Source organism: Balaenoptera musculus, chromosome 5, assembly GCF_009873245.2.
Source record: "Balaenoptera musculus isolate JJ_BM4_2016_0621 chromosome 5, mBalMus1.pri.v3, whole genome shotgun sequence".
In the NCBI taxonomy this organism is placed as follows: domain Eukaryota; kingdom Metazoa; phylum Chordata; class Mammalia; order Artiodactyla; family Balaenopteridae; genus Balaenoptera; species Balaenoptera musculus.
In genome coordinates this window covers 121194386-121211594 of record NC_045789.1, presented here as the reverse complement: position 1 = coordinate 121211594, position 17209 = coordinate 121194386, and the positions used below count along the sequence as shown (strand labels likewise).

General features: G+C 33.1%; 1 protein-coding gene across 1 annotated transcript in view; it reads right to left on the bottom strand.

The window, feature by feature from the left end:
* The window catches only part of KIAA1109 (KIAA1109 ortholog), a 203056-nt gene that overhangs the window by 49906 nt on the left and 135941 nt on the right, over positions 1–17209 (bottom strand). Inside the window, 6 exon segments of the mRNA XM_036852538.1 lie at positions 1477–1645; positions 2653–2838; positions 3576–3673; positions 9856–9961; positions 12088–12332; positions 16778–17016. Of these exon segments, the coding sequence (XP_036708433.1) occupies positions 1477–1645; positions 2653–2838; positions 3576–3673; positions 9856–9961; positions 12088–12332; positions 16778–17016 (1043 nt within the window).

The window sequence follows — 17209 nt, the reverse complement described above, 5'->3', positions numbered from 1 at the left end:
AAGGATCTAAGAGGATACAGTCAACTTGAGAAATGAAAAAAGCAGAAAGCAGGCGACTGCAAAGTGGCAAAAGAAGAAAATCCAGGTCCATTCATTCATTCAATGAATTAGTTGTGAAATGCCTACTATATATGCTAGGCATTGGCATGGAATAACAAACGAAAACAGACATGGTCCCTGACCTTATACAGCTTTCTGTTACAACAGTTAAAAATTCTTGAAGGAGAGGTACGTAATACTGGGAGTATACATTAATAAAGTGTGATTTAGAGAGAGAAGTCGAAGACATTTGAGTTTGTAACAAGAATGAAACTTAAGGTAAACCATCATTTAATGCAGTATATACAAGGAGGAGTCTAAAGAGAGATAAAGATGAAGGGGCCAGAGAAGTAGAAGGAAAAGCAGGTGTTATGTCATGGACACAAAGAGTAGAAAGTGCTTTAAGAAGTTGTTGAAAGTTGATCAAAAGTTGGTAAGATGAGAAATGAAAAAATAAAAAAATGTGCACCAGATTTAGCAAAATAAAATGGTAAGGGCAGTTTTCTAACAAACTAATCTTATCACCAGCCAATTCCCACCACCGATTTAAATCTTTTATGGCTTCATAAATGGTTCTTCATTACTTCTAAAATACAATTCCTATTTGCCCAAGACACATTAATTAGATCCTATCTATCGTTCAGCCTTATTTCCCATTATTTTCTTTTAAGAAAGTGGCTGCTATATTTTCTTAGACCTCTGTGCTCATATATATTCATTCAAGTTCTTTCTCACTTGGCAGATATTTATTTAGTTCTTAACTACATGCCTGGGACTGTTCTAGGCCTTCAGATACAGAGGTAAATAGGACAAGCTTTCATTTCCTGTCTCCTTGGTGAACTCCTAACTCCAAGCTGAATCTGAAAATTTAGTTTCTCCTCTGAGAAGCACAGAGAAAGTGAGAGACACCCTCAGATATAAGGGGGAAAAAAAGAAGTGTGTGTGTGTGTGTGTGTGTGTGTGTGTGTGTGTGTATATATATATATATGTATGTATGTGTGTATATATATATATATCTCCACTCTGTAGTCTACTTTGTTCTCTTTTCCCACTGAACTGAGAGCTCCTTGAGGGCAGAGATCCTGTTTTCCATATTTGTATTCCACTTCTAGACAGTAAACAATAAATGTTTATAGAATAAATGAATAAAGACAGTGCTAAGACAATTGGGTGCAATAGTTATCCAAACCAAAAAATTTAAAATTCTGAATCAGACATTCCTATAGAGCCATGTAAAAAGCAAATAACTTTAAAAAGTAAAGTAACTTCAAAAACTGATGGTAATAAGCAAGGAACTTTTTTTGGATGCTCACATTTCAAATTTAAGAGACATTTAGCTGTCAAGCATTTAAACTGGTAAACTACAGATGATTTTTTCTAGCATTACCAAAACATTTCTAAATCTAACAAGACAGTATTGATAAGACTTCATCTTACCTCTATCAAAGGCCACAGGCTGTGCATAAACAATTGGTCTATTCAGGGTAATAAGCACAGCTTCCCTATCTGAAGAACCACTGATTTCTTCTCGCAGGGCATTTCTTAACCCAATTCTAGTTTTAAAATAGGCAACCTGATGAAAATCAGAACCAGCTTCCTCATAAACCTAAAATAAAATTAAAAGCTCAATAAAATCAAATAATGGAAAATATTTTAATTTAAAAAATTAGAAGTTTTAACACCATTAATGGTATTTTTCACTAAAAGAACTACAGTACATTTTTCTCTATTTCATTTGTCAATGATAAATTCCTGATACTCTGTACCATAAACACTTGAAATTAATATACAATATGAATCAGTATATAAGAAATAAATAGGAAGTCATACATAAAATTCATACAAAAGCTATAGGATTAGGGCCATATCCTCAATGGCAATGTATTAAATGTTTCAAGATAATTAGATCCTCTCTCCTCTCAAACTGTGTTTCTATTTGAAAAAATTACTGTTTTTCTAGAGATGACATGAAATTTTTGTTCATTTATTCCCCCACATAATCTTTAATACAGCCACTCAGATTTGAAATGTGACTGGTATTCTTTTAATCTTCAAACTAAAGAAGGAAAAAGGTTATATCTACATAATAATTTTTAGCAAAAAAAATAGTAAAATTCCCTGATGAGCTGTGAAAGTTAATTTTTATAAAACAGAATCTGATTTACTGTCGTATATATACCAACATATATATATACACATTTTTTTTAACTTTACATGTTTAATATTATAGCATGCAAAATTTGCCATTATCAAACAGGACAGCTAAGAAACTTAGTAACATGTTAAAGACTGACCAATGTTAGTACAAAGTGTTGAAATAAAAAATAATGTTTAACAAAATCAAGAGAAATTATAAACGAATATTTATGAAGATACTAGATTCAAGTTTCACGTGATTGCATTTGCACTGAACAATATACCGCCAATACACTCAATGAAATGCCAAGGTAAAATTATAAGGGCCTTCTTAAATGATTTTTTATTAGAATTTACAATCAAATTTTAGGAACTTAAACTCAATACTTTTTAAAGTATAGTAACACTTAAAGTAGTTTAAATTGATGTGCAAAGTTTAAAAGCCACAGTTTTAATATCAACATATTCAGCACTCACCTGATGTTTAACAATTTGTCCTAATGCCAGATTTAAATCCACTTGGCATTTACCAAACAGTTTCAGATAGCTGCTACTTCCTGGTGAAGCTTTGGTTTGAAGTCGGTTCGAAAGTTCCAGTTCAATCAATCCAGTTTCAAATCTCACAGCTCTCATTGAGGGTGTTGTGGCCGTTACTTGAATACCCTAGCAGATTATATGTTTGGAGGAAAAAAAGAATCTTAAATCAACAATGTACACCCACACAAATGAAATCTTTCAATATATGATAAATAAAACAGCCATGTTTTAAAACACATATAGGATGCCTGATGAACTGATAAAATTGGCAACATCCTTTAATTTCTCATGTCAGTAGGAACTTTTTTAGCTATTAAATTTTATTTCAGTATTCTGTATTTAAAATATAGACTGTTCATGTGTTAAATACATTAATTACAAGTAAATAACTATTTGGTAAGAAAGATTTTTATTTTTAAGAACACTAATATCGTAAATATTGGAAATAACGTTTCTATTAAGGTATTATTTTAATGGACAACTGTACAAAATATTTCTTACAGAGTAATTTATAACAGCAATAATTAGAAAAAAGTCAAAAGGTTCATCTGAAGGAAGTAGTTAAATTGTTACAACTGTATAATATATAGCACAGCTGTTCAAAAAGATAAAGTGGATCTAAATGTTCTGACATGGAAAGGTATTCAAGGTTTTTAAAAATGCAGAAATATATACATATATAAAAATACAAATAGGAAAACGTCCTATTTGTTAAAGCTTCTTCTCTGCGTGGACAGGGTTTTACTTCAGTTTTATTTTCTATTTGGCATACTCATATATCATATGGATTTTCTAGAAGCATACATTAATTAAGTAGAAAAATACTTCTTAAAGAATCATTATTATATTATTATTTATGTTACCTTAAACTGCAAGTTCAGGGAATAGAGTAGAATTTTAGGCTTATCTCCATCCGCTGTTCCATCATGTTCGTTCCAAAGAGGAATAGGTTGCTCCCCACCTGAAAGAGGTTAAATAATTGAAGGTTTGAGGCAATTTCTTTAAAAGGAAAATAATAACTACTTTGTGTGCTTAAAAACACACACACACAACATTTTCTTTTTCCTGATCATTAACTCAATCTTTAACAGGGAACTTTAGCCATGTCACATTTCACTGAGATATTTATTAAGAACATTTTATAAGGACTAGAACTAAGATCCCACAAGCCACATGGTGCGGCCAGGAAAAAAAAAAAAAAGGACATTTTATAAGGACTAAATTAAGACATTATACCTATAATTACACCAAACATGATTATACACCTGAGAAAATATATTTGAGGGAAAAACAGTACAATGAAACAATTTCTTCAATCAAAAATGTGACCTTTGTCATTTATAATTGTGTGTCATAAACAAAAAAGAATGGAAGAAAAAATAAAGGTGGAGAAATAAAAAATAAGATAATAATTAAGAGTGTGACAATAAAGGTTTGGCCTATACATGAAAACAAAATGGGGGCAGAGGACCCTGGGGATAAAGTTCCTATTAATAGACCATTTGTTGCCCAGGCATTATGGCATTCAGGAAATAATGTTCTAATATTTTAAAATCCAACTTCTATCTCCACTTCTCTTTCCCTTATTGTAAAAACTTTTCGTTATGCTTACCTTTCAAATATTCTATCTTAAAATGATTCATCTTTTTCTATATATATTGAATTTAGCATCATCCCAGGGAGCAAATATAAGTGGGATGGGAAGTTTTTTCCTAGTAGGTAATCAATTAATGTAATTCATCACATCAACAGGCTAAAGAAGAAAAATCACATTATCATATTACGGGATGCAGAAAAAGCATTTGACAAAATCCAACACCCATTGATAGTAAAGATTCTCAGTAAACTAGGAGCAGAGGAGAACTTCCTCAACTCGATAGAGAATATCTACAAAAATCCTACAGCTAGTATGATCCTTAATGGTGAAAAGCTCTTAGTTTCCTTACTAAGATAAGGTACAAACCAAGGATGTCTGCTCTTACCACTCCTTTTCAACATCATACAAGAAGTCCTAGCTAATGCAACAAGACAAGAAAAGGAAAAAAAAGATATACAGATTGGGAAGGAAGAAATAAAACTGTCTCTGTTCACAAATGACCTGATCATCTATGTAGAAGTTCCTGGAACCAATAAGTGATTATAGCAAGATTGCAGGACACAAGGTTAATAATATATAAAGGTCAGTCACTTTCCTATATACCAGCAATAAACAGTGGAATGTGAAATTAAAAACACAATACCATTTACATTAGCACCACAAAAAATAAGATACTTAGGTATAAATTAACAATATATATACAAGATCTACATGAGAAAACCTACAAAACTCTGATAATGTCAGTTCTTCCCAACTTGCTCTCTAGATTCAATGCAACCCCAGTCAAAATCCTACCAAGTTATTTTGTGGATATTGACAAACTCATTCTAAGGTGTATGGGAAGAGACAAAATACCCAGAATAGCCAATAAAATATTGAAGAAGACCAGAACTAGAAGACTTAAACTACCTGACTTCAAGACTACAAGCTAATCAAGACAGTGTGGCACTGGTGAAGTAACAGACAAAAAGATCAATGGAACAGAAGGGAGAGCCCAAAAATAGATCCACATAAATATAGTCAACTAATCTTTGACAAATGATCAAAGGCAATACAATTGAGCAAAGGCAATACAATGGAGCAAAGATACAGTCTTTTCAACATATGTTGCTAGAATACCTGGACATCCACATACAAAAAAATACATCTAGATGTAGACCTTAAACCTGTCACAAAAATTAACTCATAATGGATCACAGGCCTAAAGGTAAAACACAAAACTACAAAAATCATATAACAAAGGAGAAAACCTTAATGACCTTCTGTATGACAATTACTTTTTGGATACAACACCAAAGGCATGATCCATGAAAGAAAGAATTGATAAATTAGACTTTAAAAAAATTTTTTTATTTTAATTTTAATTTTTTTTTTTGTCACACCACACAGAATGAGGGATCTTAGTCCCCCAACCAGGGATCAAACTCGCACCCCTTGCAGTGGAAGCACGGAGTCTTAACCACTGGATCACCAGGGAAGTCCCAAGATAGACTTTATTAAAATTAAAAACTTCTGCTCTGAGAAGACAGTGTCAAGAGAATAACAAGACAAGCCACAACTGAGAGAAAATATTTCCAAAAGATACATTTGTAAAGGACTATTATCCAAAATATGCAAAGAGCTCTTAAACTCAACAATAAGAAAATAACCTGATTAAAAATGGGCCAAAGATTTTAATAAACACCTCACCAAAGAAGATATACAGATGGCAAATAAGCACATGAAAAGGTGCTTCACATCATGTCATCAGGGAAATGCAAATTAAAACCACAGTAAGATACCACTGCACATCCATCAGAATATCCAAAATCTAGAACAGTGACAAAGAACACAAAATGCTGGGGGGATGTGGAGCAAAAGGAACTTTCATTCATTTCTGGTGGGAATGCAAAATGGTACAGTCACTTTGGAAGACAGTTTTGCAGTTTCCTATAAAACTAAACATACTTTTATATGATCCATATGATCCAGCAATCTTGCACCTTGGCAGTTACCAAAAGGAGATGAAAACTTATGTCCACACAGAAACCTGCATATGGATGTTTATAGCACCTTAATTCATAATGGCCAAAACCTGGAAGCAACCAAGGGAGGAATAAATAGGCAAAGAACAGAGGATTTTTAGGGCAGTGGAACTACTCTGTAGGATATTATAATGATGGATACACGTCATTATACATTTGTTCAAACCCACAGAATGTACAATGCCAAGAGTGAATCCTAATGTAAACTATGGGCTTTTGGTGATAATGCTGTGTCAATGTAGGTTTGTCAGTTGTAACAAACGTACCACTCTAATGGGGGACTTTGAAAATGGGGGAGGCTATGCATGACTGAAGGCAGAGGGTATCTGGGAAATCTCTGTACCTTCCCCTCAATTTTGCCGTGAACCTAAAACTGCTCTAAAAAATAAAGTCGAGGGCTTCCCTGGTGGCGCAGTGGTTGAGAATCTGCCTGCCAGTGCAGGGGACACGGGTTCGAGCCCTGGTCTGGGAAGATCCCACATGCCGCGGAGCAACTGGGCCCGTGAGCCACAATTGCTGAGCCTGCGTGTCTGGAGCCTGTGCTCCGCAACAAGAGAGGCCGCGATAGTGAGAGGCCCGCGCACCACGATGAAGAGTGGCCCCCGCTCGCTGCAACTAGAGAAAGCCCTCACACAGAAACAAAGACCCAACACAGCCAAAAATAAATAAATAAATAAATAAATAAATAAATAAATAAATAAATTTATTAAAAAATAAAAATAAAAATACAGTCGATTTTTTAAAAAGGCTATTTGTTTTGTTCATCTATCACTATCCTGAATGTCTTTTATATAGTTTCAGAAAAAAATTTTTTTTAATTTAAAAGACAAGCTCTGCCTCTTATAAAATGTATTACATAATACTTTTAGTTTATAGAAATATCAGAGACACTATTAGTCACATTAACTCCACAGTTTTTACCTTGTTATGAATTAAATATAGACCTGGTCCAACTGTAAGAAGGTAACCTCACTATATATATATTTCTCATTACATATAAATGGCTGTACATACTCAAAAATAGACCTCTTCTCTTTACTAAGTCAGTGCTTATCTACACCTTTCTGAAACCCAGGCAATCCACGGGCAATAAGATTATAAGAATTGATTCTTCAAAAAAGAACTTTCCAGGGCTTCCCTGGTGGCGCAGTGGTTGAGAATCTGCCTGCTAATGCAGGGGACACGGGTTCGAGCCCTGGTCTGGGAAGATCCCACATGCCACGGAGCAGCTGGGCCCGTGAGCCACAACTACTGAGCCTGCGCGTCTGGAGCCTGTGCCCCGCAACGGGAGGGGCCGCGATAGTGAAAGGCCCGCGCACCGCGATGAAGAGCGGTCCCCGCACCGCGATGAAGAGTGGCCCCCACTTGCCGTAACTAGAGAAAGCCCTCGCACGAACCAAAGACCCAACACAGCCAAAAATAAATAAATAAATAAATAAAGTAGCTATAAAAAAAAAAAAAAAAAAAAAGAACTTTCCTAACAAACTTGATGATGATTGTGAACATGAGTATTCCTATGCGATAGAAAATGTCCTAAAGCTAAATGTAACATGAAGGAAAAGCATGAGGAAAAAGTTTTAAGAAACAAGGAAAATAATCATGAAGATTATGGGAGAGTAGGGAAGCAATATAGAGATTAGAATACTAAGAAATGTGGCTACAGGGATTCTAAGTATTCCCTCTCAATAATCTGTTACATGCTCTGGTGTTGAAAAAGATAAGGGAACATCTGTGCTCCATGAGGCCCTGGGCCAGCTGGATGATATGTGATTTACATTTCAGCTATTTTCCTAGGGTTCATGCTGTCTCTACAGTCAGGAAGGAATGGTTCAGGGAGCAGATCCAGCCACTAAATGACTTCGGCATCATTATCTGATTTCTCTATTCTTCACAGTGATTAGCAAGTCTTCATGGTTAGAACATTAATTTCCAGTCTTCTTTTCCAGTTCATTATTCATAGACCTAGGGATACACTTTACTTATAACTCCTAACTGAATGTAGTAATTCAAAGGTTAAGAAAAGCCTTTCTTTTTCATCAAAACCACTTTGACAGCTTACAGTACCAGACTAATACGAGGAACTCTATAATCCTAGCTTTTTACTGTAAGAGATACAAGATTAGTTAATGGAAAAGTCTGTTTGTTTTTTAGTTATACATATTCAGCAATAGCAGTCTTGAAAATACTCTCTAAAACTCATAAAAATTTACCAACTTGAAATATTCTTTACTTTCACATTATAGACAATGTTCTAATGTGATATCAACCAGGTAAATGGGCCACATTAAAACTTCTGTATGGTCTCCAAGTAGAGACACCTTCAGTGGCAGAAGGGGCTTCTGCTATGTATTCATCCCTCCCTTAATGGTTTGTATTCAACCATTTTTAGAAAAATTCCAAGACTACCAATTGATCTGATTTTTATATTAACTTGTAAAATTCTATAGCTCTGCTAGGCTTCTTCAATGTGATCATTAAGTAGCTTCCTGACCTCAGATACAACCAGAACCAACCCATGAGAACGAGGAAAATCTCTTGCTCACACAGCTGCTACATAATTTAATTTCCTAATCCATGTTCTGTCCTCCTTCAGGGCCTTATCAAATACTGGTCCATAAGCTCTGCCTGAATCTTCTCTACTTCTCCTTTCTTGCCAAATGAGACTTCACTTGTGAGGTTTTGAATATGACTTCCTCTGTGAAGCCTTTTCTGATTCCTTAGACTACGTTAGTTTCTCCTTTGACACAGACATAGCACCTTCTTCTTGTCATTCAGAGAACTCATCACAATTATAATACACTGTCTAGATACTTAATTTGTAAAATGAATGAATTTATCCATCAACATGGAGGAATCTCCTCTTGATGCCAATTTAGAGATGAGGCTTAACTATTATTTTAACATGATTATATTCATACTGAAATATTCAGCCTCAAGAACTGTTATACAGTCAACTTGTTTTCCACCCTAATGCCTCTTAATACTTTACCTTGTGAATTAAAAATCAATTAATTGTTTATATCAAACATATGTTTCCAGTTAAAATATAAAATAGTGATTAAGAAGCTCACTTATAATCTGATCTTGAGGAATAGCAAAAATATAATAAGGGTTGCTATAGACAATTTACCATGTGGCCAGCATACAGTCACCATCTGATACAGATTAAAATCGAAATCTTAATACTGATCTAAATTTTGTTCCCAAACGATTTAAGATTAGTTTAGTTAACAGACACACACTAAGTTGTTTTTTTTTTTTTTTTTGGAAGGGAAGCATAAGGGACCTTTGTTTAATTTATAAATTGTAAATGCATATATCACATATGACAAAAGTAATAAGCAAAAGAATCTGTAGGTGAGAAAGCCATAAAAGGAATGCAGAATTTTTAGGGAGTTACTCAACAATTTCATCTAAATGGTAGGATCGATACTCATACCACTGCTACATGGACCATCATATAACCAATGAGAATAAAAACCTGCTGTATGTTCTGCACTATAAGGTATCAAATCATCTTACCAGAAACTTTTTGTATTACTTCATTAACTTCCTTCATGAACACTTTCTGTACAAATACCAAGTGGTTTAGAAGATCAGTTGTAAGATTATGTTCAAAGGAACCAACCTGCCAAACAAAATCAGAATATTAGATTAACATACTGACTGTATTAGTTTAAAATACATCTCACATAAATCATCCCAAACTCTGAGGAAAAACAATTATCTACATGCTATTTGAAATTAAAATACTGAAGAAGGGTTAAAGATACTCAGATTCCCCAATACTCTACTGGCCTGACATTGTTATGAGCCATTCCCCCCATATTTTAAAATAACAGTAGCCAATAAGGTATGAGAAATCTTTTGAAAATGAATGAAAATTATACTCTATGTAACTTGCTAATTGCAAAATTGAAATTTTATGTAGAGTAATATTTATTTTTAATGACCACTGTTGTAGAGTTAGAAAGGTGGACCAGTATAAGTGAAAGTAAATGCATTTACTCATTCAAATATTTATTGACCATCTGCATTAGGTGCTAAAGATACAGCTGTGAATAAAAATAACAAAATTATGGCTCTCATGAAGCTACATTTGAGCAAATTAGCAAATCAGATATACTAAAGTCAGCTTTACTATAATACATGTCCCATGATTAGTATAAAGCCCAAAATTTCTGGCAAGAATTAGTTAATAAACAGATTAAATAGAAAGCCGGCCCTAACTGGAGTTGAGTTTTGTAGTAACGATGAATTGAAACATCCTTATGAGTAAGGCAAATGCCTCAACATTTGTCACTTTGATAGTGTCCATATTTTGATCAAAAGTTAACAGCAAAAGAGATGTAGCAGTCTTTTCTTAGGTGAGAAGTCACATAAAGTCTAAGTTTCACTGGGCACTTTTATTTTATATATAGTAGTATCAAATGGGCAAAGATGATTTTCACATGTGTCTATTTTAGGCCATAGTTAAATGGGCAACTCTCAGAGAGATGCAACTTTAGATTCTTTCGAATATTTGTAATTAACTGCATTCTTAGTAAATCTGGGATGGTGTTCTACCCCAATTACAAACTTTATAGCTTTATAATAGCTAATATTAGTAAGGAACTATGCAATATACTGCATTTGATTTGTTTTATTTTCTGTCAAATGAAGCATTAATAATAGTATTGCTAAACTACAGTCTGGGACACTTACTTTTCAGTGTAGAAAGCACAAATGAAATATGCTTTATAATCCACCTTTTAGTAAATAAATATTTGACTTCTAGCATCTTGTACACGAGAAGTTCTAGGACAAGCAGAGTCTAAAGAAGGTAAACCAGACTTAAATATATCCTACTTAGCTGTAATATTTCTAGAAAGACGCCAAAGAGCATTCGTATAGATCCTTCAGATTCTAGAGAATAAAATTTATAAAACAAATAGTTGGCGAATTGATTTTTGATAAGGTTGCAACTGTTTCTGACAAACTGACAAAGCAAGCTGAGGGACGAGCACACTGTGTGACTCCTACATCTCTCATTTGATAGTTGGGAGACTTAGGGAAAGTTATTTAATCTCTCTACATTTGATTTTCTACTATAACAAATTAGGATGATAACAAATGGCCTACTTACCACAAATCAAATGAAAACATATCCAAATGCTTTTTAAACTTGTGATAATTGTACAGATATGAAGGGAGAAAATAATGATGGAATCATGTATGCTGGCTTTCAAATTCCCTTAGTAAAGAAACTAGTCTGTGAATCTGCTTGTAATTATTTTATCTCTGTATGGCCTTTATATTGTTAATAAGTATGTATACCTGGATGAATCATGTAACCTCTCTAATGGCTCAGTTTCTTTACTTGTAAAATGAGAATAAAATATCTGCCTCAAAGGATTGATTTAAGGATTGTACAAGTCAATGAATATGAAGCACCTGACAAATGTTAGATACCCTTAGCGTTTTTATAGTCAAATGAATCATGAAAATATTGTAGAGATGCATGTGAAACCCAATATAATAAATATGAATTCAAAGATGATTAAAACAAGAAAAAAAAGCATGTTTAAATAAAACTATAAGGAGAGAGACACAAACACATACACATGTATACGTACACACACACACCAAATACAGTACAAAATTCTGTAGGAATAAATGATTTGATGATTTTTTGGATCACTACATACTTTGGTACACCTAAAGTTTGAAGGCTCCTAAATTACAAAGAGTAAGAAAATTAAAAAGTGAACTTACTTCTGCCACACAACGTAGATAATTTCCCTGTAAATAGTACCCTTGTTTAGAAGGCAGTTCATCTATACTCCACACCTGGTCTGAATAACTATCATGCTCTTCCATTATATATTTCCCTGACATAGTAACAGGAGGAAGGTTAAGACTGGCAGAAGGAGGAATGGTTGACATATCGGTGGCAGAAACTTTTGAAGTAAAACGCAATCTGTGATTTGGCAGCTCAAACGTAAACCTGGTCTGTGCACCTGTAAGAAATAAGGAATGTTACTGTTTGTTGTTCAGGTGCTCATTCACTCATTCATTCCTTACTTTGTTCAATAAATGGTGTCTATAAAAAAAAGTATGCATTTTCCAAACCTATGTTGAAAGATATGAGAAGGATATTTTAAATTTGCTTATAAAATATTTCCCACCTTTAAATATATATATGGTTACTATAAAGCATCAGCCAGTATTATTAAGCCAGCAAATATCATTTATTAAGCCTACTAGGTGCCCAGCATTGTGTTAGGTGCTAGAGAAACACCTGTAAATGTTCTCTTTATTTCACATAAGGTAGAAAAGAAATTGCCTTTATTATGAAAGAGTTAAAACAAGAGAAATTTAAGTGCAAAACAAAACAAAACAACAGCAATCCACACAGTGTTTTATTCAGAGAGAATAGTTAGCAGTTGATAACTTGCCTCTTGATCCTGACTCAGTATGGAAGGAAACAGTGAAATTGTCAAATCAACTAAATTATACTCAATGAAAACATTCGTCAAGTATAAAATTTTACAAACACACGTATCTTTGACCTTAACAATAATAATGGGACCATATTCCAAATAAGAATATGGTATGAGTTTTAGTTTACTGTTGGTTCTAAACACGTAAATCAACAATTTGGCATGTAGTTGTTCAAACAATTATAAATACACAACCTGTACTATTTATTCAGACCATATTTCTCCAACTATTTATTGAGGGCATTAAGGCATAGCAGAAACCTTGTTAAAATCAAGATCTATTATTGCCTATTACATATACTGTCTAATGTATATGTGCATGTTCCTTTCCAACCAATCAAATCTACTGATACTGTTCTGTACATAAGCAATTCTCTCCACTCAAACATTAAACAGCCTATTTTGCCTACATTTAAAATTTATTATATATTCCTAGTATTCTCAATTGTGCCAGAAATAATTCTCTTTCTTCCACATACTAATTAAAGGTCACCTCCTATATGTCACATTCACTATATTCACTCACTATACAGTAACGTTTATACTTGGAATGAGTTATCCATAAACAGAAACACGCTGTCTCACCAACTGGTGCAACTGTGAAAGGCCAGATAGGTCACAACTGCTCTGATCTCCACTTACTCACCACTCCAGCCAGGCAGAGTCATTGACTATGGCTTGCAGGCTGCAAGGGGTGCGGGCTGCCCTCCACAGTAGCTACCACTACTATTACTACCACCAACATCACCAAATAAAAACACAGACTGAAATAATACTAGGCCTCAGGTCATCCCTTATCACTAGTATAGCCTTTTTTTTTTCTACTGTTTTTGTCCCTTTCCTTTATTGCAAGAAGAATTATGGGTTGTTATCTGACTAGATATTTGACAATATGTTTTCTTTGCTCCTAAATATTCATATCTTCCTAGTTCTAAACTGACTATTCGGCTTTTGATTTGCTGCTTCTGTTGACTCTTCTATTTCATGGATGCCCTGAATAAACAGACAAGAAGAGCCATTTAGCCCAATACCTGAAGGCCCAACACTTCTGACTCTGCCAAATATGGAAATTCACTTTAAAGTGCTTCTGTTTCTGATAAGAAAAGATGTTCAGAAAAATCCCTCTCAATAAAGAAAGCCTAAAATGCTAGAGGGCAGAAATAAATACATACACATACATACAAAAATACATACATGTATGTATGTATTCACATATATGTATATGTGTTTTTTAAAAATTATTAATGTAATTTATCATGTTAATAGAATAAAGGAGAAAAAATATTTTAATTTCAACAGATGCAGAAAAAAGTATCCAATAATAAGTATTCGCCAATCATTCATAGAAACTCTTAGCACACTAGGAGTAAAAGTAACTTATCTTGACTTGATAAAAATAACCCAGCAAAAACCTACAGCAAACATCATATTCACTGGTGAAATATTAATTCCCTTAAAAAATGTGAGTAAAACAAGGATGCCAACAGTACCCCTTTTACTGAACTTGGTAGTAGAGACACAGTAAGATAAGAAAAATAAAAAGGCATAAAGACTGGATAGGAAAAAAACAAAAGTATTATTTGCACATGGTATGAATATCTACTTAGGAAACTCCACAGAATCTTATTAGCATTAATAAAATAGTTTAATATGGTTGCTGAGTGTAAGATTAACATAAAAGGATCAAGCACATTTGTACATACCACCACTAGTTTAAAATGCTATTTATAAAATATACCATTTGTAATAACAACAATAACATAAGGTGCCTAGGTATCTAAGTAAATAAACATATCTTGCAACAGATACACAAAAACCTTAAGTTGAAAAATTTTAAACTTTATAGAAAAACATTGAAGAAGACCTAAAGAAACAGAGAGATAGACATATGCAGGAATAAGAAGGTTAAATACTATGTCAGTTCTCAATATCAATCAATATTTTTAATTCTTCCCCAAGTAAATCTATAGATTCAACTCAATTTCTATAAAAATCCAAACAGGCTTTTTCAGGGAACTTGGCAAACTGATTCTAAAATATATCTGAAGGAGCAAATAAACAAAAATAACCAGGACAACTTCTAAAAAAAGGAAAAGTCAAGTATCAGTATGACACTGGTGCAAACAGGCCACTGAGGCACAACAGAGACCTCTGAAATAGACCCCCATATACATAAACAATAGATGATAAAGTTGTGTTATCTATCACTGAAAAAAGAACAGATTAGTCAATAAATGATGCTGAGATAATTGGTTATGCATACTACTCCATACCAAACTGAAGGAAAAAACAGTCAATTCCTTACAGATTAAGGAACTTAAATGTGAAAAGCAAAACTTCAAAATGTTTAACAGCAAATATGAGAGAATCTTCTCATGATCCTGGGAACAGAAGGATATAAAAATTTATATTTTTATGTCTTCTTCAAGACATAAAATACACAATAAAACAAGAAAATATTAATTCAATTACATTAAAATTAAGAGTATATGTTGATCAAAAGACCAAAAAGTGAAATAAGCCTCTGACTGGGTGACAATATATGTTGAACATATAACATCAAAGGTTTAATATACAAAACATACAAAGAATTTCTGTGAACCAAGAAAAATACAAATGACTCAATGGTCAAATGGGCAGAAAACAAACAAGAACCATCAAGAGGTGCTTCATATAAGAAAACATATAAGGACCCCTTAATCATATTTAAAAATTCAGCTCCATTAATAACTACAGAAACATAAATTAAACCTACAATAAGATACCATTCCACATTTACCAGACAAGCAATAATTTTAAAGTCGATAATACCAAGTGTTGGCAAGGATGCAGAACAGTGGGAACTCCAGTCTAATACTGATGGGACGGTAAAAACTGGTGGACACAAGCACTAAGGAAAACAGTTTTATATTTTCTAGTAAAGTTGAAGATGCATTTACCCTATAATCTAGCTGTATCACTCCTAAGTAAATATCCTTGAGAAACTCTTGCACATATGTACCAGAAGATATGTATGAGAACAAATGTAATAGCAAAAAAATAGAATGAGGCAAAGGTCCATCAATAGCAGAATAGATAAATAAATTGTGATATAATCACTTAACGGACTCCTATATTTCACTGAAAAATGAATGAACCAAAGATACATGGATGAATATAAATAAATCAAAGAAAATGTGCAACAAAAAAATTCCAAGTAAAAATATACATTAGTGGGACTCCATATGAATAAAGTTTAAAACAGGCTACAACAAAATTGGTCATTTATGAGTATATGTCTATGTAATAAAACTATAAAGAAAAGCAAAGGAATGGATAACACAAAATTCATGATAGTGATTATTAACCAAGCACTCATGGGGACTATTATCTGGTAGTAATAATATTCATTGAAGGAGCCTTCAAAGTACTGGTAATGTTTTAATTCTTAAGATGTGTAATCGGTGGGTGAGTTTACAGTTCTATAAACTGTGTGAATGTAACTGACATACTTTTGTATACATGATACATTTCAGAATAAAAATACAACAGCAAAGTGCTTTTGGAGAGGATATATAAGGATCACAAAATCTTTTAAAAATAGCTATTTTGAAGAAGTCAAATAACCTCTGATTTAAGCTAAATGTACTCAACGTGAAAATAAACCAAGTTATTCAGGCTATAAGAACCTAACAATGTAGAAATGTATTCAACTTAAGTTTAAGTTGGAAATGGTTTCTAAAGAGTGGATAACTCTAAAGAGTTCAAATGAAAGCAGGGTCCATGCTGGTCATTCAAGGAAGTGTATTGCTATTTTTACTTGACTGAATGAAGAACATCATTAATGAAATTTAAAAGTGTTTTGATTAAAATTATTTAAATTTTCATAAAAAATCTATAAAACTAAATTTGTTTCACCAAAATATTACTAATTTCTTAAACCAGTCATAAATTTTAAGAATGAATTCAAACTTCAATGTTACCTGTCATTCCATGACTTCTCATTCTTCCCATCTTGTATTCTGCTTTCAGAGATGGTAAAAGTGCTGCTCCAATGGCTATACCATCTAACATGGTGCTGAATTTAAGGACAATAGGCTTCTTTTCTAAACCTTCTGGTAGCTGAGGAAATTCATTTGTTTCAATAGGAGTCTGATTAACACTTGTTGGGGTTTTTTCAGAAGGTAGGGGGGTTGCAATATCTTCTTTTACAGGCTGTGGGCTATAAAGCAAAAAAAAAAAAGTTTAAAAAAGACAATTAGAACAGCTACTAATAAAATTTAAATTGTATAAAAATAAAAATTGTATAAAATTGGTATTCTCAATGTAAAAGAGCAATAATAAACTATGAACAGATGTTTTCTTTCTAATACCAGATCATATTAAGACTTCCTCAGAACAGCCATTGAAAAATG